We start from the raw sequence: 21,652 nt of genomic DNA, 5'->3' as shown, positions 1-21,652 counted from the left end.
GAACCGCCGCCCCCTCACCAAGCCCCCACCCACGTTCCTGAACCCCCACTCCCTCCCTTCAGTCCCAGGTCTCCCAGCTGAGCCCCCTCTCCCGTCAGCACCCCTCAGAGCAGTCCCACGTTCCTTCCCTGCCCGAGCGGGAGCCCTTTCCCCACGTCCCCTCAGCTCCCCTTCCTGAGCCTGAGCAGCCCCCTGTCCCTGCCCTGCCCCGCTTGGCAGATGGCCCCACCTGTCAGGAGCCTCGCACCGCTGTGCCCGCTCCTCGAGAAGGGCCCCTGGGCCTGTCAGGTGAGGATAATGCGCAGAGACAGGCTGGGGATGGCCAGAGAGTTGCCATCTGGGCAACGGGTAATATTTCCCTACCTCCCGCCATTCAGTCGACTCAGATTTAGAACCAGGTTCGAGCGCTATGTTAAGGTTCCCGTCCCAGCCACGAAAGCTCTTTGAAACCCCCAGCACTTGGGTGCTCTTTCATCCCAGTCTTGTCCCCATTCAGGGCTGCTCGAAGTCACAGTCAGTCAGCCATGCAGCCGAACTTTCGGCCCCCCCCGCATTCTCATCTCGGTCTCATCCTATCTCTGTACTTCCTCAGAATTTAGCCCTTATCCTCTGCCCGCCACCATCCCACCCCTTGACTGCTGCTCGAGGCCACAGCCTGCAGCCGCATCTTCTGTGGAGCCCTGCCCTGCACTGGCTGCCCTTTGCCTGCCTCCTCCCGGCCCTTTCCCTGCTGCGCGCCTCCATTCCCTCCCATCCTGGTCCATCCGTTCACCCGTGCGCCCTGCAGCTACAGAACCAGGAATCCGTTCGCGCTCTGTTGAAGCGCACGGAGGCGGAGCTGAGCATGCGCGTGTCGGAGGCGGCGCGGCGGCAGGAGGACCCGCTGCAGCGGCAGCGCACCCTGGTGGAGGAGGAGCGGCTACGCTACCTCAATGACGAGGAGCTCATCACCCAGCAGCTCAAGTGAGGCTGGGCCCCGCTGCGCAGGGAGGGGGGTGCGGCCTGGGCGCAACCTGGTTTCCCTGGGAGGCGCAGATCCCTTCCTTCTGAATCACAGGTGATGTTTGCCTGTCCTGAAGCCTTATTTCATTCTCCTCTGTAGCCTGATTTCTCTGTGACCCACAAACCTTTGACCATCTGGCATAATTCCTGATTCTTTTTCCTGGCTTGCTGCCTGTTTTTGCTATGGTCTTGCTTCCTATTGATCCACAGTCTGGCTTCCCTTTGGCCTGCAGCCTTACTCTCATGTGGCCGGCTGTCTGATTTCACTGCCTGCTGCCTGCTTTCATTCTGGCCTGTGACTGGTGCTAATTGACCCTTGGGTAGAGCATTCAAGTGAAACGTTCAGGTGTTGCCATGGCTCCAGCTTGGTGCTAATCAGCTGCCTTGCCACCACTCTATCCCCTGATCTCTGAAACCATGTATATCCAAGGAATATCCTCCTCCTTTCTTAGTTCAGGGAAACAAGGCTGTAGCTTTTTCAGAAGAAATGGGGAATAGAGAACACCTGGCCCCGGAATGCTTAGGCATGGAAGGGTTAACAGGACAGTCTTCTGATGCAGATTTAGCAAATGCTGTCTGGATTCTATTGTCTGGCATCCTTGAAGGGAGAAGCTGCCTTTCCCTGCCCATCCAGTGAGCACTCCACCCCCACCCCACTGCAGCCTTCCCTTGTCAGTCACTGGCATCTGAGACAGAGGCCCTGTTCCTTCTTCTGGCCCCCCTTTTGGTGGCAAAGGGCACTAGGGGACCTGAGGTCCACCTCCAGCACTGAGGGGCTTTGTGACCAGGGCAGTTCCTGTCCCTCTCTGCGCCTCAACTTCCTCATCTGTGCCCAGTATTAAGATTTTCGCAGTTCTCTCCAGAGAGGGTTTGGGGTGTACTTGCCAGTGACTCTGGGAGCCAGGAGAGGCTGCTAAAAGGAGCCCGGCTTCCTCACTAAGTCTGGGCCCTTTACAAAGGGGCTCCTTGAAAAGGGTCAGGGATCACTGAGCCTCAGCCTTGGGCCCACACAGCCTCGTGGTGCATGTGCATTTCAGCAAGGCACAAGACAAACATTCCCATGATGCCTTGTGGCTGAGGTGAAGTAAGGAGCCACCCCATGTGGAAATAAGCCAGCAGCAGCCACCTCATCACTCTAGGGGTGAAAGCTTAGTGACAACTCCAATCAGATCTCCAAGTGAACCAGCAGCTGCCATTCCCCCTCACCCAGGGGACTCCTGTCCTCTCCCTGCCCCCTTTCACTCAGCACAGAGGAACTGTGTCAGAATTTTCAAAAGGAGCTTTACTGAGACATTAAAGGAAAATAAAAGGAAATACAAAAGCACAGAGGCAGAAGAGATGAAAGGATCAATTTATGTTCCTATCATGATGAGTGTCTGGTCCTCGGCTTCCTGGGGGCCTCAGTTCTCCCCAGGAGCACATGGACTCCCCACCCCCTGCCCTGTTATCAAACCCATTACTCAGACTGCTCACTTGAGAGAGCAAGGGGGCCTGAAATATTGCTTAGTCGGGCAGGATTCTCTATCCTCATTGAATGGGGTTCCTGCCCCATTGGGTGGGGCTTGGGCTGGGCTGTATACCAGCCCTGCAGTGGCTCCAGCTTGGCCTTGGGGCCCTCTCTGCCCAGCTCCCATGGCCTTCTGGGGTACTAGATCGACTGGCATTATTCCTGCAGGCCCATGCTTAGCACCACTCTGGCTGCACTCCTGTGAGCCTTGTTCTTGCCTCGTTTCTCCTGCTCCTTTCTCTTGCCCCAGTCTCTTACAGGAAGTTAGGGCTGGTTCTTGTTTCATTTGGCTTGGCTCACTGACCTCTCCATTTAGCCAAGGACTGAGATCTGACTGGGCATTGCCTTTAGGGGCAGCCTCTGCTGACTGAGACCTTTTGGCCTCTGGAGCCTACCTTTACCTGGCCCAGGGCTGGATTTGTGGTTGTGTGACCTGTGAAGTCACACAGGGCCCATGCTCAGAAGGGCCCTGTGCTTGGTTTAATGCTCTGCTGTTGTTGTCTTGAAATACTCAATAATTTCTGAACAAGGGGCCTTACATTTTCAGTTTGCATCAGGCACAGATTATAGCTACTTCTGTCCTGACCCTCCCTTCTCAACCCCTCCAGGGCTAAACCTGGGTCTAGAAAGCTCAGCTACTTTCTGATCCCAATGTCTAGACCAGCTGGTCTGGGACTCATTTGCAGAGCCCGGGGCCTGCATAAGTTAGGGCAGATTGAATCATCAGAAAATCAAGAAACTAATTGAACCTAGGGGCCTGGTCCCTTCCCGCCTCAGCACTGCAGTATTGTCTCCTCCTGAAGGCTTGCCTGAGTCCTCCTTTAAGAGAGGGCCTCTTCCACCTCAGAGTGACCTTTAGAAGTGACCATTTTACAAATCTGGCACACCCTGAACCAGTCAGGTGTCACACGCACAGGCAGAGGAGAGTTGTTCTATCCCAGTTTGGGGGACAGTGGGTGCGTGGGTGCTGTCAACCCCACATGGAAGCCAGATGCGGCAGACAGAGCGCAATGGCTGAAGTAGATCCTGCTCTACCACGAAATAGCTGTATGACCTTGCACATGTTACTTAATCTCTTTGAGCCTCTTGTTTTTTAAAATGTCAAAGTCAGTTGTGTTAATTAGGGTAGCTAATTAATTAGTTAGGATAGCTGCTATAACAAATGCCGGTAACCCAGTTGCTGTCAAGTCAGTTCTGACACATGGTGACCCCAAGTGTGTGAAAGTAGAACTGTGCTCCATGGAGCTGTCATGGCTGATTTTTTGGAAGTAGATCAACAGGCCTTTCTTCTGAGGCACCTCTGGGTAGGTGCTAATCTTTTGGTTAGCAGCTGAGCGCATTAACCATTTGTACCACCCAGTGACCCTGCTATAACAAATAAGCCCCCAAACTGTATAATGGTTCCGAATAAGGCATTTCTTTCTTTTTCATGGAACAGTATTGGGTGGGTTAATGGAATAGCCCTCCTCCAGGCAGTCATTCAGGGATTCAGGCTGATGGTGGTTCTGCCATCTTCAACACGTGCCTTCCGAGGTCACCCAGGGGGTCATCACCTTTCCAGCCAACCAGAAGGGGAAAAGAGCCTGGAGGAGCTTACATGGGAGCTCCTGGAGGCGGGTCTGGAAGCAGCACATATTCCATTGGCTAGTCTTTAGTTAAATAGCCACTTCTAACTGCAAGGGAGGCTGGGAAATGTAGTCTAGTCTCTGGGCCACTATTTGACCATGTGTAAAGTGGAGGTAATAACAGTTCCCACCTCACAGGATTTGTTAGTAATGGAAGTCAAGGGCTGAGTGTGGCATTGGGCACACAGTAGGTGCTCAATTCAAGATAGCTCTTTAACTGTTAGTGCTGAGTCACAGCAGTTTATCCTTGGCTCCAGCCTGGTCTGTCTTTTCACCTGCTCATTGGATGAAGATACATAAGGCACGCTGATAAGATTTGCTGATGACATGGGACTGTAAGGGGGAGCAAATCTGTTGGATGCTAGAACGGAGATTCAAAAGTTGTTCCCACCTGGATTGTCAGGCTGAAATCCAGCAACAGATGGGATTGGACAGGAATGGATGTAAAGTCCCGCATGTGGGTCAGGGGTGTCAGTGTCTCAAGCACAGAATAGAGATGACCTACCTGGGTGGCAGTTCCTGCCTTCATTTATTCATTCATGCCACAATTATTTACCAGACATCTACCCTGCACCAGGCACTGTGCCACACTGTGGGAGTCAGAGGTGAACCCAGAAGACTTGGTTCCTGCCCGCCTGGAGTTGGTGGTCCCAAAGTGTATACAGCCCAGTGAACAGGAGCTTCGGGACTTTGGGGGGCACAGAGCAGATCCCCAACCCTGAATGGAGAGTCTTGGAGAGGGGTTCCCATTGAAACCTGAAGACAAGTGGGAATTAGCCAACAGGCTATGTATGTGTATGTGTGACTAGGGGGGAGGGGAACAGAGAGAGAGAGGGAGAGAAGGAGACAGAGAGGGAGAGGGGGAGAGAGAAAGAGAAGTTGTCTAGGCAGAGAAATCGGCAAGAGAGAGTTCTAAACTGCTCTAAACAAGCCAGCAGCCAGCCAGGGACAGGGGATGCAGCTGGAGGGGAAACAGGAGTAGCTCCCAAGGACTGGACTCCTGCCCCACGTTTTCCCATCTTCACTAGCTCATTTAATCCTCACAATGGCCACAAGAGGAAGGAACTCTTACCTTCCCATTTTTTGGATCAGGAAGTTGAGGCCTGGAGTAATTAGATAACTTGTCTGAAATCTCTTAGCTGGAAAGGGCAGAGCTGGGATCAGAACTCCCATCTGTTTGACTCAAGAGCCAAGTTTTCAACTACTAGCATTATGCCCTTGTTGGCTGCATTAGAAAATTTGGATTTTAGCCTGAGAATAAGGGGATCCATTTAGTGTTCAGTGCAGGGGGTGGTGACTTGGTCTGATTTGCATTTTAGAAAGATGTGGGAGTCTTAGACAACACAAGCTCAACATAAATCAGCTGAAAATCTAAAGCTGTCTTAGGCCCCAAGGAAAAAGGCTAAGTGACTGGATCATTTGAGAAAAGGTAGATGGACATGGCAGTGACCTTCCCAGAGAAAAGTCCCCTCGAGGGCACATGCAGCTGCCTGTAGCTCTTGGAAAGATAGCCGAGGTCTCTGCTGTTTCTGTGGCTGACTGAGGGTCAGGGGATCCTTGGCTGACTGAGGATCAGGGAGGAGATTTGGGCTGAGCTTGCTCAAGATCAGAGCTTCCAGTGGGGGTGCCCAGTCATGAGGTCTCTTCATCTCCAAGAGTTGGCATTTCTGATTTCACTTGGGCATGTGTGTGTGTGTGTGCAAGTGTGTGTGCCCAGCTCCCTAATGGAAATGTGAGAAGCATAACAAGGGTGACATCAGTCCTGCTAGTCTGAAAAAAGAAAACAAATTATAAAGCTGTAATAGTTAAAGCAGTGTGGTATTAGCATAAGAATAAACTATGTAGTCAATGAAACAGAATAAAATGTCCAGAAACCGTTTCAAGTATATCAAGAGTATAGTATATAATGAAGGTGGCATTCTACCTTCCCTGGTGGATGCCCTTTAGTTTTGATCTGACTGATGGCCTGATTTCTTTCCAGCTGCTCAGTGTCAGGGGGCTGGGCTGGGGCCAGAGGGGCTGAGAGGGTCTCTCTGTGGCTACAGTGACTTGGAGAAGTCAGTGGAGAAGATCCAGAGGGACATGTCCCACAACCACCGGCTGGTGCCCGGGCCTGAGCTAGAGGAGAAGGCGCTGGTGCTGAAACAGCTTGGGGAGACACTGACTGAGCTCAAGGGTGAGCCTGGGGGCTGGCGAGTGTGGCACATGGTCAGGGAGGGGTCCCTGCTGTACTCCCAGCCCCTACCCTGACTGCCGTCCCTGCTGCCCATCCTCCCAACCCTCAGTGCTCCTTCCCTCTCCAGCTCATTCCTTCCCACCCTCCCCTCAGCTCACTTCCCAGGCCTGCAGAGCAAGATGCGGGTGGTGCTGCGTGTGGAGGTGGAGGCGGTGAAGTTCCTGAAGGAGGAGCCACAGCGCCTGGATGGGCTACTGAAGCGCTGCCGTGGGGTCACAGACACGCTGGCCCAGATCCGAAGGTCATTCCATCCCTGACTTCTTATCTCTGACCTCTGAGTTCCCATGGGTCTCACACTGGGCCCAAATCAACAGATTGACCTGAACCCTTATCCTGACTTCCCCAAAGGCCACTAATGTGCTGACTGGATGCCCTTCAGTGCTGACCTGTGACCCCTCTGCGTGTTGTAGGCTCAGCTTTCTCTCATACTGAATGCAGTCACTCCTCCCCTGGCCCTTCCATCTCTCCTGCAAGATCCCAGAGCTCTTCTTCACACACTCCTCCCTCGGGCTAGGCTTCTGTCCCTTGGGGCCACCCCTGCTGACCTCACAGTTGCTCCCAACTCTCCCAACCCCAGGCAAGTGGATGAGGGTGTGTGGCCACCCCCCAACAACCTCCTGAATCAGTCTCCTAAGAAGATGACGGCAGAGACTGACTTCAACAAGAGCTTGGACTTTGAAATGCCACCATCCAGCCCTCCACTGAACCTGCACGAGCTGAGTGGGCCAGCCGAGGGTGCCCCCCTAACCTCCAAGGGCAGCAACCCCACCAAAGGCCTGGACACTCCTGGCAAGAGAAGCGTGGACAAGGCTGTGGCTGTTGAGGTACTGGGGCCTGGGATTGGGGGTGGGTTGGGGGAATGAGCTAGATTCATGCCTTCTTACCACCACCCTAGGGTGGGAAGTGCTGGGCATGTGGGTACTTTTTCCTGAGGGGGAAATCACTTCTGTAATGGAAGTCTGAGAAGTATAACAAGGATAACGTTAGTCCTGCTAGAATAAACAAACATATTGTAAAGCTGTAATAATTAAAGCAGTGTGGTGTTAGCTTAAAAATAAACTGTGCAGTCAATGAACAGAATAGAATGTTCAGAAACAGGTCCAACTATGTCAAGAGTGTAGTATATAGTGAAGGTGACATTCCAGACCTGTAGGGAAAGCATGTATTATGCAAGGAGAAGTTAAGGGTCCTCTAGGGGCCCAGATCAAATGTGAGGCTTCCTTTTCCATTCCTTGCACGTGTGACTGGGGAAGGGGCTGAGACCACAGAGATCCCAGAGCAGTGCACCCCATTCAGCCTGACTCTTGCCCCCTCCTCTCAAGGCTGCTGAGCGGGACTGGGAGGAGAAGCGAGCAGCCCTGACCCAGTACAGCGCCAAGGACATCAACCGGCTGCTGGAGGAGACACAGGCCGAGCTTCTCAAAGCCATCCCTGACCTGGACTGTGGGAGCAAGGCCCACCCGGGCCCGGCCCCCACCCCTGACCACAAGCCCCCCAAGACCCCCCACGGCCAGAAAGCAGCCCCCCGAACAGAGCCCAGCGGGAGGAGGGGCTCAGGTATGGGGGCAGGTAGGGGAAGTTGGAGAGCCCAGAGGAGGGGGCCCCACCCTCAGGAGCTCATGCTGGTGGGGGAGGCACTTGGGGGTGAGAATCGTGGAGGTCAGTCTGCCAGAGAAGGGCAGGGCTGGCCGATCAGCATCTCCACCCTCAGCCCACTAAGGGGAGACTGAGGCCTGGGAGAATTGGGGTAGAGCTGGCCTCCTGACACACTCCGGGGCTTTCCCACTGCCCTGAGGGCTGCTTAGAGGACCACAGGGAGGCTGAACAAGTCTAGGCAGAGAGCCCTGCCCCTGCATGTTTTGCCAGAGTGTGTGCTGTGAACCAGGTTTGCGCTGATCGCTGCTGACACAGTTCCTGGCCCCCACCCCCAGGCTCACAGGCTTGTAAGGGAGGCAGAAATCCGAACAAGTAATGGCAGTCGCCATTCATTCATTCACTCCTTCAACATATATTTGTTAAGTACCTACTGTGTGCCAGGTGCTGAGAATAAGGCAATGAATAACATAGCGCTTGCTTTCAAGGAGCTCAAAATCTAGTGGGGGAAATAATATTAATAGTTATGTTTACCAGACACTACATGAAAAAAGGAGCCGTGCTGGCACAGGTTAAAGTGCTCAGCTGTCAACCGAAAGGTCGGCAGTTTGAACCCACCAGCCACTCTGTGGGAGAAAGATGTGGCAGTCTGCTCTTGTAAAGGATTACAGCCTTGGAAACCTACGGGGCAGTTCTACTCTGTCCTGTAGGGTGGGTATGAGTTGGAATTGACTCAACAGCAACGGACTTTTGGGTACTATGGGACAAGAACTGTCCCAAAGGCTTTCTACTTATTAATCCTTATAATTTCACCAACCCCAGGAGGCAGACACAGTCATTACTCCCAGCGTGGTTGAGTCCGTCACAGGCCATACCTAGTGCATAAGATCAGAAATAGAATACGGGTGCTAACTGTAATGGCAGAGGGGAGCGTCAGTGCTGGGCAGTCCTAGAGGGGCCTTGGGAAAGCAGGAAGGGCTTCCCAGAGGAGGAGACTTGCCACTGGAGTCTTGAAAATAAGAAGGCACTTCTCTGGTCGGTGAGGGAGGGCATTCCAGGGAGAGGGCAAATGCCTGGAGGCATGAGTTTGGTGTTGCCAGAGCAGGGTACGAAGCCTGGGAGTAGCAAGGAGAGCTGAGGCTGAAAGGCTGGCAAGTGCAGACGGTGCTGGGTGCTGGGTGCTGGGCCAAGGAGCTTGGATGGGGCTTGGGGTGATGGGGAGCCACAGGAGGATCAAAGCAGGGGAATATCTTGGCTAGAGTGGCCTTTCAGCAGGTGGCCCTGGAAACAGGGCCTGGGGAACAATTGGCGAAGGGAGAGACTGGTGAGAGGGTTCAGGCTCTTGCAATAGTAACCATTCATTTGAGAAAAGATGAAGATCCCACCCTGCAGGGGTGAGGGGTGGGTGGGGAGGAGATGGGCTAGAGAAGTGCCTCTCATGCTGGGCTGTGCACACGAATTGCCTGATTTGTTAAAAGTGCAGATCTGATTCGCAGATGCGGCAGGTGGCACGAGCTCCCAGGGGTAGCTGATGCTGCTGATCCTCAGACCACACTTTGAGTAGGAGGGGTTAGAGTGCTGTAAGAGGAAGAGTTGACAGGGCTTGGTACTGTATTGGAAGGGGAGGTAAGGAAGGAGGAGGGGCCGCTGTGTCCTTTCCCCTGCCCTCTCCTCTCCTCCTTGTCCCTGGAGGAAGAAGCAGGGTTTATCCTGGAGTCAGATATGGGACCCTGACTTCAGGGCTGTGGATCCTCTGACGCCCAGCCCCTTGGCTGTCTGCAGATGAGCTGACAGTGCCCCGCTACCGCACAGAGAAGCCCTCCAAGTCACCCCCGCCACCCCCTCCCCGCCGGAGCTTCCCCTCCTCCCATGGCCTGACCACCACACGCACCGGTGAGGTTGTGGTCACCAGCAAGAAAGACTCAGCCTTCATCAAGGTACCATCCCTACCTTGTGCAAGGGATGAGGGGGTTGAATTAGGGGGATGCCTGAGATGACTTCTGGAGACCTTCTGTGGTGGGAGTGAGGCATTTCCCTCAGAGAAAGTGGAAGGAAAGAAGGGGGGTGGCCAGTGGTGACTCTGTACTTGTGGCTTGGGGTCCCAAGGGTATGTATTTACTCCACTTCCAGCCCAGGCCTCTGCTGTTGGGGAGAATCCTGGCAGGGGACAGAGGAAGTGGCATATGGAGCTGGGGTTGGTGGGAGGTGGTCTGAAAGTGGTGGGCCGAGGAGTGAGCTGGTGCTGAAAGGGGCAGAGCCTGGTCTTGACGGGGGCACTGGCCTTGCAGAAGGCGGAGTCGGAAGAGCTGGAGGTGCAGAAGCCCCAAGTGAAGCTGCGCCGCACTGTGTCTGAGGTGGCCCGCCCAGCCTCCACACCGCCCATCATGGCCTCAGCTATCAAAGATGAGGACGATGAGGACCGCATCATCGCAGAGCTGGAGGTAGGTCAGGGACACTCCCTGTCCCCGAGCCTTCAGCCACGGCCCACTCCCTTTCCCTGCCAGGCTGACCCCAGGGCCGGGTGGCAGGACTAGGACAAGTGGATGGACTCTCGGGTTACCAGCTGAACACTGCCCCATTCAGGAGTCCATCCTTCTCGCCTCGATTTCTTCTCTACTGAAAAATGTGGAGGGGGGATCTGAAGTGCTTGTAGGTTTGAGTTTATTGATTGTAGTCTTTGAGACCCCCTAAGTGCTCTGAGACCCCCCATACCTGAGTGTTCTAAGGACAGAATGCTCTGAGACCCCCAAACCCCAAAGTGTTCAGAGAAGAGAGTGCTCTGAGACCCCTATACCTGAGTGTTCTGAGAACACAGTCCTCTGAGATCCTGTACCTGAGTGTTCTGAGAACAGTGCTCTGAGATCCCATACCTGAGTGTTCTGAGAACAGAGTGCTGCGAGACCCCCAAACCGCAGATTGTCCAGAGAAGATAGTGCTCTAAGACCTCAATACCCAAGTGTTCTGAGAACAGAGTGCTCTGAGACCCCCCCTTACCTGAGTGTTCTGAGAACACAGTTCTCTGAGACCCCCACAACTGAGTGTCCTGAGAACAGAGTGCTCTGAGATCCCATACCTGAGTGTTCTGAGAACAAAGTACTCCAAGACTCTCATACCAAATATCTAGAAAACAGAGTGCTGAGATCCCCATACCCAAGAGTCTTGAGAAAAGAGTGCTCCAAGACCCCCATACACAAGTGTCCTGAGAACAGAGTGCTCCAAGACCCCCATACCTGAGTGTCCTGAGAACAGAGTGCTCCAAGACCCCGACACCCGAGTGTCCTGAGAACAGAGTGCTGCGAAACCCCCCTTATCCAAGTGTCCTGAAAACACTGAGTGCTCCGAGACCTCCATACGTAACTGCCCTGAGACTCTCCTAGTGCTCTAAGACCCCCATACTCAAGTGTTCTGAGGTGCCCCACCCCCGAGTGCCTGGAGACTCTGTACTGCCAGGAGCCTCTAGAGGAGGAGACGGAAGAGAGGGCGGAATGGGCCAGTGGCCATGGTGACGGCCAAGGGGGTGGGGCTGGGGGCCCAGTGCCAGGCCAGATCATCCTCCCTGCTGCCCCCACCTCCAAACGTGCCCTCACCTTCTGCTCCCCAGGTGTTTGAGAGAAGTTCAGTGTCTTCCCTTCCCCCCACGCCCCGCCACCAGCCGATCCCCACCTTGCTGTCCCCCCAGGACCTGGGGCCCCCCAGGGGCTCAGCTCCGGGCCCCACGTGGAAGGTAACGGGGTCTGCTCCCCACCTCTCATGGCTGTCTCTCTGCCTTTCCTTCCACAGCTTCCTCTCCTCACCTCTCACGCTAACCCGCTAACACGCCAGTCACGGTCCCTGCATCCTGCACTTAGCCCAGCTTCACACACGTGAACTCACCCCCTCCCCAGAGTCCAGGCGCAGGAGCCTTCCTTCCCTCTGGCCTCCTAGGCAGGTTTCCCTGGAAACTTCGGCAGCCTATGGCAGACCCGCTGCCTCTTGCCTGGGTACCTGGTGGTACTTGGTGCACGCTTTCTTTCAGGCTTGTTCTGAGTCTGGCCTATTGAATTTGGGGTATTTTGTTCTGACCTGCAGCCTGACTTTCGATCTGGCGCGAAGCCTGCATTTTAAATTGGTCCAAGACTGGAGTTTGGATCTTGCTCACTAGATGACTTTCGGTCTTGCTCAAAATCACTTTGGCTTAGGCCCCTGCCTAGCCTTCACCCGGTCTCCCCTGCTCTGCTGCCTGTGCCAGGTGGAGGCTGAGTTCCTCCTACTAGAATATGTGTCTCGCTCTGGGGGCCAAGACACCCCCGAGGGAAGCCTCCTCTACAGCCTTCTTCCTCCCATGGTCCCATCTTGCCCCTCTGGTCAAGGAACTTGGAATGGAAGAAACCCATGCTCTTCCTTGGCTGCTGGTCCTGTGTCTTTCAGCATTGGGAAGTTCTCTAACTTCAGTCCTTGCTGCTGTCCTGCTGCACTTATTTCCTCTTTATTGTTTCTTGGGAATTCTGGTGGACCCACCATCTGCACCCCTGGGGGCTGTGCTACTGGCTTGGGGAGGACAGGGGAGGGGGTCTGGGTATCTCTCCCTCTGCCCAGTCAGGTTGGGACAGGAGGGCCCCGGCTCAGGGGAGGGGCAGCCTCCTGTGCACAAACGCAATCACTTTCCTCATCCGGTTCTCCCTGGCCCACACTACGCTCCCTGCTGGCCACCGCCTGACTTCTGGCCTGGCTTGAAGCCTGGTGGTGTTTTGGGCTCCCCGGCCTGGGGAAGCAGATGGGCACCAGATGGGTGGATGATGCCATCTGCTGGGCAAAGGATGGGCACAGAGCAGTCCACAAAGCTGGGAGTATGGAAGGGGCACCTCCTGAGCTGGCTGTGCCCTCAGCACCTTGACCCACTGCACCCAGCCCCTGCCTCTTTCTGGCTCTGGGCACAGCCCCATCCCTAGCCTTTTGGGTCTGGCTGATCCTCTGCACCCTGCGGTGCCACCAGGCAGTGGAGCCAGGCGGGCTTGGGGCCATCCACTCTGCCTCCTCAGTCTGCACCGCCACCTCCAGGTAAGCAGGTGGCAGGGCTGGGTGGGTTGCCTTGGTGGGGAGGGGTTGGGGTCCCTGTGGCTCCCCATGCATCTTCCCATGGCCCCTTCTAGTGGAAAGAGCACTGGTCTTGGAGTCAGACTGCCTGGGTTCAAATCCTGGCTCTACCACTGATTAGCTGTGGGTAAATGACCTTGGGTGAATCGCTTCATCTCCCTCCCCTCGGCTTCCTCATCTGTAAAGTGACCACAGTGAGAGTAGTAGCCATGTCACAGGTTACAGTGAGGATTGAAGATGAGGACGTATGTGACAATGCCCAGCACAAAACTGATGCTCAGAATTAGAACTGGGATTCCCTGAAGTTGGAGGGGGGACAACTGGGGGCATCTCTCCACCCCCCACTGAGACCAGAGCCTGGAATGCTCACTCAGAAACAGATGGCCAGAGGGAGCTTTGCCGACTTTGTGTGCAGCAGAGGAACTTGGCAAAGGCCGAGCCCTTCACCTTGTGGCTGTGAAAGGAGGTGGGTGGGGGAGACCATCCTGGCCTGAGACAGAATGACAGCCCCATCCTCGAGGTCTCTGCCCACTGAGCTGACGGTCCCAGTCATTCAGTACATTTCAACGAACAGCTCGTATTTATCGTGCTTACAACATGCCATGTGCCCACATGAGCTCGCGTCATTCACCAACCCCATCATGAGGGTGTTACTGTTCTCCCATTGCACAGATGAGCAGACTCATCAGGGGTAAGCACAAGATGAGACCTGCTCCCAGAGTTTAACCCGGGAGATGGCAAGCGACATGTATCAGTGCTTCTAGGTAAACTGGCAGCTTTGCCAGAAAGTGGGAGGCCGTAGGGTGTGGTGGAAAAAGACCTGAGTTCTAGCCCCAGCTCTGTCTCTGCCTCCCCCTGCCTCATTTCCCCATCAGTGAAAGGAAGGGGCTGGGCTCACCCATCTCTAACCCCCCATTCCCAGCTCCAGGACTTTGGGTTCCAGGGGTTACAGTCTTCCTCATCTTCCTTCTCCCCTCAGGCTTCCCCAGGCCCCAGGGCCTTCTGCGTCCCTTGGATCGTCTTGACGGAGTGTGCCCCCAACCCTCCCTTCTCACCAGAGGCCAGGCCCAAGGAACCTGGCCCTAGGATGGCCCCCACCCCGCATCCCCGGACCTTGGCTGGCAGCAAGAGGGGCTGGGGTGGCCCACAGGCCCTGCCAGGGGTAGCAGCTGAGGCTCTCCAACCCAGGAGCAGCTCGATGCCTGAGAAGGAAGGGGCAGCTCTGAGGAGACTGAGTAGAGGGGGCCACAGGCCAGAGGATAGAGGAGCCGGGGCCTCCTGTCCTCAAGGACCAACCTTGGATGGGACTCAGGGGCCTTCCACCACAGAGGCCCACCCAGAGGAGACCCGCAAGGACTCTGGATGTGATGCTCAGACCAGCAGGGAGTGCCAGGGCCCGCTGGCCGCCGGCCTGGGCTGCACAGTGAGGGGCGCCACCCCCCAGCAGGTGGACAGTCTGGAGGAGACACTCCGGGAGCTGGAAGCCACGCTGAGCACGATGGGCACAGTCACCACCATGGGGCCCCCGGGCAGCACCCCAGCACCGCCCCTGGGCCCCCAGGTGGCTGTCTCCTCCACTGTGCAGCCTTGCTGCCTCCACGTTCCAGTCTGTCTGTCTTCAGAGCTGGAGGGAGTGGGGGCTGCAGGAACACCATGCCAGCCCCCTCCTCCCACTGGCCTTCTCTCAACTCCTGCTGTCTTCCTGGGAACATGGCACTGGGCAGTGGTTTGCAGGCAGAGCCCAGGGGGGCTGGGAAGCCAGCTTACCCAGGGGTCTACCCACCCAGCCCTGGGCAGGGACCAGGCGTCTTCCCTGCTGCTCTGTATCTGTACACGAACAAATAAAGTTCTTTCCCCCATTTCCACCCACTTATTCCCTTCCCTCCCCTGTCTCTGACTCTCTCTGTCTCTGTGGTTTCTCTGCCTGCATCTGGGCAGACCTACTACCTGGGGTGGTTCAAGGGGGCCCAACTTGATTCAAGTCTCCTCCATCTTGCGGAAACTCCACTCCCATCCTCCTGTTGGGAGGAAGGTATGGGCCTGGGACTGCTCTGCCTGCCATGTGCTCCTGTGCCCAGGATGGGGACCCCTTGTCTGGAGTAGGGGTGGGGCCAGGAACCCTCACTTTAGAAGTGACTCCCCTAGGAGGGTACCGGTTGTCCCTGGGCTACTCAAGGGAACCACCAGAGTTTTCACTCACGAGCTGTTGGGGGGCCCTTATGCCTGGGTACAGTGACCCAACCTGAGTCCTGGACTGGGATATGGATCCAAAGAGAGTCTCCAGGTCTCCACTGAGGAGGTCTTGGCCCCAGAGACCCCACCAAGTCCCTTGGGGCCCTGCATGATGGCACCTCTCCCTGAAACCCCCAACCCAACCCTTTACTTCTTCCCACAGAGTGGCGGTGGCAGCGTGCCACCCATGAAGGTGGTGACTCCAGGGGCCTCTCGGCTGAAGGCAGCCCAGGGCCAGGCAGGCAGCCCCGACAAAAGCAAGCACGGCAAGCAGAGGGCAGAGTACATGAGGATCCAGGCCCAGCAGCAGGTAAGGGTGGGGCGGGGGCGGGCCCATCAGGGTCCCTTAGCACCTGGGGACCTGCGCTGAGCTCCTGCTCTTCACGGGCATCCCCTGCCAATATTCCTGTGGCTGCCGCCCCCCTCTGCTGCCCAGAGAGACCCTTCCAGGCCAGGACTGCCCACCAATCACTTGAACCACCTTCTCCCTCTTCCCCCTAATCCCAACACTCTGAATCAGGTTAGAACGTGAGTTCTCAGCCAGGCCCCCTCCCTCTCAGGAGTCCCCTGGCTTCCCATCACCCTGCTCCTGAAAGGGGTTGGGAAGGGGGTGCCTACCTCACCTACCCTGGGGCGGGGGAGAGGGAATTTTATGCTCCTCCATCTTCCTGCCCCCTACTCCTCCCCTCTGTCTCCTTCTCCCTGTTCTCTGGTCCCCAGGGCTCTTGGAGGCCCCCACTCTCATCTTAGCCCCTCTCTAGCTCTTAGGTGAAATACCCTAGCCAAGGGAGAAACCGATTTTGCATCCGCTTTTCAGACTGTCGCTGGGTTTCACTGGATTCACAGCTGACATTGGGGTGGTGGGGGACAAGGGAGAGGTACTTTGGCCTGCAGAAGGGGTGGGGATGCGGAGGGAGTTACAGGAACACTGCAGCCTCTTTCAGATTTAATGAGCAGGCTTGGGGACCATATAAGGAGTAGACAAACCTCACTTGTGCCTGTCCATGTGGCTGGGGGAGGGTGCAGGGTGGTCCCTGGCCAGGGTGTTGAGAGAGCCCCTTAGCGCCCTGGTTTGGTTCGGTAACTACCGTAGCAGCCCTGGATGCCAGGCCCACTCTGCGCACGTGCTGGAGTGGGTCAGAGGCTATGGAATGTCCACGTGCTCTGACTTGAAGAGCGTCTAGGCTCAGGGGCAGGAGGTTAGAGATGGAGGCCAGCCACCTCCTTTACAGACGAGGGAAGGGACTTCCCAGGGGCACACAGCAAGCTGGCATCAGAGCCGGGACTGGAAACCAGGCGTCCCAAAGCCCTTCCTGCCACACGGTGCTGCGACAGCCCTGGGCACCCAAGGCCCTGCCTGTGCAGTGGCTCCTGGGAGAACCTACAAAAACTGGCCAGCCAGACCCCGCCTGCCCTGGCCAGCCTGTCCGCACACTGTCTTCCCCAGGTATACCCTGAGAGTCCCCCCCTCCAACACCTTCCCCTGCCACTTCCAGTTGCCTCCCTGCCATCTGCCTGCACTGTCACTCCCGGTCCTGAGTTCCAGGACCTGTCACGGTGCTGCCGTGGTGGCTCATTCTGTCACCAGTGGGTGCCCAGGAAGGCAGCGAGGGGGCGGGATTCCCCAAACACTCTTGCAACAGTCTTGTCAACAGCCTACCTTCACCCTTCTTTCCGGCCACCACCGTGGAGGAGTTCCCTCATCCTATCCAAGCTGCTCCCTCCTTCATGCCCCGAAGAACAGCTGATGTTTATAGATGTTCACATGTACGTTATCTCGTTTCATGCTCACTATACCTTAAAAGAAAACAAAAAGTGGAAGCGAAGAGCAGTAGGGGAGTAACACTGGGCCTCACGTGTATCAGTTAGAATGCTTTTAGCTGCACAGAACAGAAACCCCAACTCAGAATGGCTTAAACAATAAGGAAAGGTGTTATCTAGCCAAACAAGAAGTCTGAAAGCAGGAAGGTTCAGGGTTGGTGGATTCAGCAGTTCAAGGTCATCAGGATCTGGCCTCCTTCCACCTTCTGGTCCTGTTAGTCTATCATTGTGACTGACCCCCCTCCCGGCTTCTGTCAAAGTCCCCCACAGATCTCCCCTCTCTTCTCATTGGCCCATCCTTAAGTCAGTCACTGGCAAGGAGAAAGGCATTGCTCTAATTGGCGTAGATCTATCAGGATTCACTCCATGGGCTGGGGGAAGCCCAGCTTCTCTTGATGCCTGATTTGGGCAGGATTCAGTTAGCAAGGAAGAAGGGCATGTGGGGAGGGGGTACTGGGAATGGCCCTGGAGGAGGTGGGCAACAAGGAGATGAGCGACACCCTAATGGAAGTCTACGCCCCGGAGCATGGAGAGCTAGTCCGCGTGCTCTGGGCACAGAGCAAGGGGTGGACTTGGCCTAGGCGGCAGAGCTGCGTGCGTGCAGGGCTCAGCTCTCTGGGCTCAGCCAACTGTTCCACGTTTCATCCAGCTGAAGGCTATAGGTCTCGGAGGTTTCTCCCTTGCCACAAAGGTGACAACGTTCTGCTTCTCTCAATGTAATTGGAACCAGCAGAGGAGGACTGGCTGGTGAAATGAAGGTGACAGGAACCTTTGGAGGCAGCTGCTGTGTCACCTGAGAACTTCAAGCTGCACAGGGCAGGGCCCCTGGGCACGGTTGGAAGTGTTCCCTCAGCTTTAGGAAAGTGGGTTTTGGATGGTGCTACAGCCAGAGTCTCCCGGGAGGGAAGATGGCCTGAGAGGATTTAAAAAAACAAATGCTTACCAGTGTGACCACAATGGTGTCCGTGAAGAAGAAAGGGAGCAGCATCCACGTAAACTGGTGCATGCTGCTGCATGCTGATGTTTAAAGGGCTTGCTCTGACTATGGAAGAAAGGGCATGGCACCTGGGTGAAGACAAGCGGCAGCGCTAGCCGAGAAGGCACGTGTTCAAGACCCAAGCTTGAGATGGACTGAAGCTCTTGAAAAATGCTAAAAGGAAGGAACAGAAAAGGCTTTTAACTAGAAAGATAAGTTCAGAACACAAAGGAGAGCTGGGGTGGATCGCTACCTTGCTTGGGGACATGGTGAGATGTGAAGACACACCAGAGAGAAAGTGGATGTGCTTCTCTTCCATCTGACTTTGGGAGAAAGACCTTTAAATGGAGAAGGGTAGAGGGAGGGGGCAGGGCACTGAAGCCCAAGGTAAGTGACAAGATAATAGGAGAGCTTCTGGTTGCCTTCAATGACTTTGTCTCTAGGCCCAGGTAGTGGGAGCCCCATGAGGGCACGGGCTATGCCTGGCACATGGTTGGCACTCGGCAAGGGACTCAGTGAAGCAAAACATCTTGTGGGTATGGCCCTAAAACTCCTTTGAGTAATGGATGAGCAACCATATAAAAGGAGAGGGGCCAGAAGTCCCAAAGAGGTAAACTGTAGACTTTGAGAACTACAGAATGGTGAGCTGGATATATGTTCCCAGTGAAAAGCAGGACAAATCGTTGAATGTGGACCATTGGTGCACATGTGAAAGGAAAAATGGTGATCGCCAGCAGTAGTCAGGGCTTGGTCTCCTTGTTTCCCTTGGAAGGAGTTCCCGGGTTACTGGAGGCAGGGCCTGCTTTTGGCACCGTCTAGCGCAGTGGTTAAGAGCTTGGCTGCTAACCAAAAGGTCAGCAGTTGGAATCTACCAGCCACTCCTTGGAAACCCTATGGGGAAGTTCTATTCTCTCCTATAGGGTCACTATGAGTCGGAATTGACTTGGGGGCAATGGATTTGGTTTCTGGTTTAGCTTTACTCCAGCAAAGCATATGATAGAGCTACCCCATATCCTTGTGCTCAGGATCAGGGGAGATCAGGTGTTGATATGGGCCTGTGGGAAATGGAGTGACCCACCCAGACCTAACCTACAGGAAGGTCCCCCCCCCCCACCGGTGATGTGCCACAGGATTCAGTTTTCAGTCCTGTTCCTTTCAGTCTTTATTTTTTTTTAAATCAAGGCAGTTGGTTATCACACGAATAGCTAAACAAGGCTGTGAGGGAGAATGCATACAATTCCAGGGAGAACCTCCGCTCTGTGTAGCGCCAATCTAGAGGATCTCAGAGTTAAGGGTACAGCGGAGTCACCTGAGGCACTTACTTAAAATGCAGATTCCTGAGCCCAGGCAAGAGATGGATGCTGGAGCAGGCCTGGGAATCTGCCTTTGTAACACGTGCTACATGTCATCCCTTTGAGGTGATGCATATGGCTTTCAAGCCATAATTTGGAGACCCCAGCTCCAGAGAACAAACCTCCAGGACAGAGAGTCTGGTGGAGGTGGGGAGGAGAGAGGGTGGGTATTTCTAGCTATTAGAGCTTGACCAATAAGCGCAGAACACCCCATGAGGGAGGGAGCTTCCCAAGTGTTACCAGTGCGAAGCAACTGAAAGCTGGAGGACCACTGGTGGGGGGTGGGGGGGTGGTTCCTGCATTGGGCGGGGGGCCAGAGCTGAACCTGATCAGGGCCTACCCTCCCAGGTTCCATGTGGGGGCTGTTTAGAGGCGTGCTCTCCCAGGAGGAGAAGCTTGCTTCTCAGGTCCCACCACTAGACCGGCTGAGGCTGGAGGGGGCCGGACTGGACTGCTGGCCACTGGCACTAACAGCCTGTGCACCCCCAGCCTGGTTGCTCCCCTCTCGCCTCCCTGCCAGAAGGGCTGCACCCCAGTCGCAGCTAACATTTCACTTCTTCTTCCTCCCTCCCCTGCCCTCTACCCACTCCCTGTCTCCCTGCCTTCGTGTCTTGGGCACAGTCTCCCTTGTGCCTCTCTGGTTCTCTCTCTTCTGCCTTCTCTCTTTTCCATCAGTAACTGTGGACCTATCCTCCCACTCCGGCTTCCCAGGTCCTTTTGTCCAGCGCTGCACTCCTCCACCTCCTTTCTGCCTCTGCTGCGGCCCGCTCTCTCCCTGACTCTCCAGATCCCCCTCTGGTTTCTTCCTTTTGCAGTTAATTTTCTCTTGGATTTGTGGGAAGTTTCTAATTTTTAAAGCTTTGATTGGGGGCCAGTGTAAAGGCTCTCCCTTCCTCTCTCTGACCCCTGACCCCTGTTTTCGTTCCAGGCCACTAAACCATCTAAAGAGATGAGCGGGTCAAATGAGACCTCGAGCCCAGTCTCAGAAAAGCCTTCGGCTTCCAGAACCTCTATCCCCATATTGACTTCTTTTGGGGCGAGGAATTCTTCCATCTCCTTCTAGAAGCCCCCTCACACCTCCATCTCAGCCCGTCCCCCTCCCTCACCCCTGCCATTTCTCTCCACACTCTTCTTCCCTTCACCTCCACCCCACCTCCACCCCATTCTCCAGACCCTCTGAAGGGTTTGCCACTGGTGTGGCCCCCTCCACTATCTACACCCATCCGCTATTGGTGTTTTTGGTTTTTTGAATGACTCACTTTTAATTATCTTTTTTTAAAAAGCAAAACAGTAAAACTAAAAACCAAACACACCACCTTCCCTTGATTTCCTATTCCAAAATGGCCTCCTGTTGGCCCACTTCCTGTCTCTCCCTTTTCTCTTTCACCACTCTTCCTCCCAAGTCCATCCTGCAGTTTCTGCACCCTCCCTTCCCTCCCCGTCTTCCCCCTAACTTCCCAAGAGAACTCCAGACAAACTCTGAGCCACGGAGACTTGGAGCAGGCTGCGAGAAATGCCCTCTCCTCTTACTTGGATACCTTCCTGAGGGAACACCTGGACATTGGACCAACCCCGATATCAGGCTGGAAAATGGGACGTGGGGAGACTCTGGTCCCAGAGACAGCACCACTCCCTGTCCAACCTCGGGATATGAGTGAAGTCTGCTGCTACCGTGCACCCCTCCACTCATGCCCCCTCAGTCCTGGCATCATGATGGACAGGCTGGAGATGGAGGCGGGAGTCTGAGAAGCCTCAGAGTGTGTGTGAGGCCATGGAATCTGTGTATCCTGGGAGAGGAGCTTGCTTACTGGGACTCACTGTACTGGCCATAAGGAGCTGCTGGCCTGTGCTGAGTGGAGGAAGGAGGTCATTTTGGGCTGTGTCAGCTGTGGAGGGTGGTTGGAGCAGGCAGCCACCACTGGGGGCACTACCTGGGAGAGGGCAGCCCCGAGAAGGGGTACTGGGTGCTTTTAGTTTCCTAATTTAGCACTTTAAATAACATTAACTTATTTAATGGGGTGGGGTGGACAAGCATGAGGGGCCTAAAAAATTAGATTTTGAGGCCTGGCGGGTGGGAAGGGTCTGGTTGGGAGGAAGACTAGAGAGGGAGTTTATGGGGACAGTGAAGACACTCTGACCCCCCAATGGGGGGTGACTTGACCTCCCTTTGAGGGTTTTTAGGGAGGGGGTAGGACCTGGTATTTAAATGGAGAGCTAGTGACTCCAGGTGAGATC

The 21,652-nt window shown here is 55.2% G+C and overlaps 1 protein-coding gene across 1 annotated transcript in view; it reads left to right on the top strand.

The window, feature by feature from the left end:
• Positions 1-20,480, top strand: part of SRCIN1 (SRC kinase signaling inhibitor 1) — a 40,215-nt gene extending 19,735 nt beyond the window's left edge. The window contains exons 10-18 of the mRNA XM_023732642.1: positions 788-963; positions 6,180-6,310; positions 6,464-6,611; positions 6,948-7,194; positions 7,693-7,927; positions 9,746-9,900; positions 10,252-10,404; positions 15,432-15,578; positions 20,346-20,480. Of these exons, the coding sequence (XP_023588410.1) occupies positions 788-963; positions 6,180-6,310; positions 6,464-6,611; positions 6,948-7,194; positions 7,693-7,927; positions 9,746-9,900; positions 10,252-10,404; positions 15,432-15,578; positions 20,346-20,480 (1,527 nt within the window). The remainder of the gene's footprint in view (positions 1-787; positions 964-6,179; positions 6,311-6,463; positions 6,612-6,947; positions 7,195-7,692; positions 7,928-9,745; positions 9,901-10,251; positions 10,405-15,431; positions 15,579-20,345) is intronic.
• Positions 20,481-21,652: the final 1,172 nt, after the last annotated feature.

This window comes from Trichechus manatus, unplaced genomic scaffold (genome assembly GCF_000243295.1).
Source record: "Trichechus manatus latirostris isolate Lorelei unplaced genomic scaffold, TriManLat1.0 scaffold00054, whole genome shotgun sequence".
In the NCBI taxonomy this organism is placed as follows: Eukaryota; Metazoa; Chordata; class Mammalia; order Sirenia; family Trichechidae; genus Trichechus; species Trichechus manatus.
Note: the sequence above shows the minus strand (reverse complement) of the source record. Positions and strands in the feature narration are given on the sequence as shown.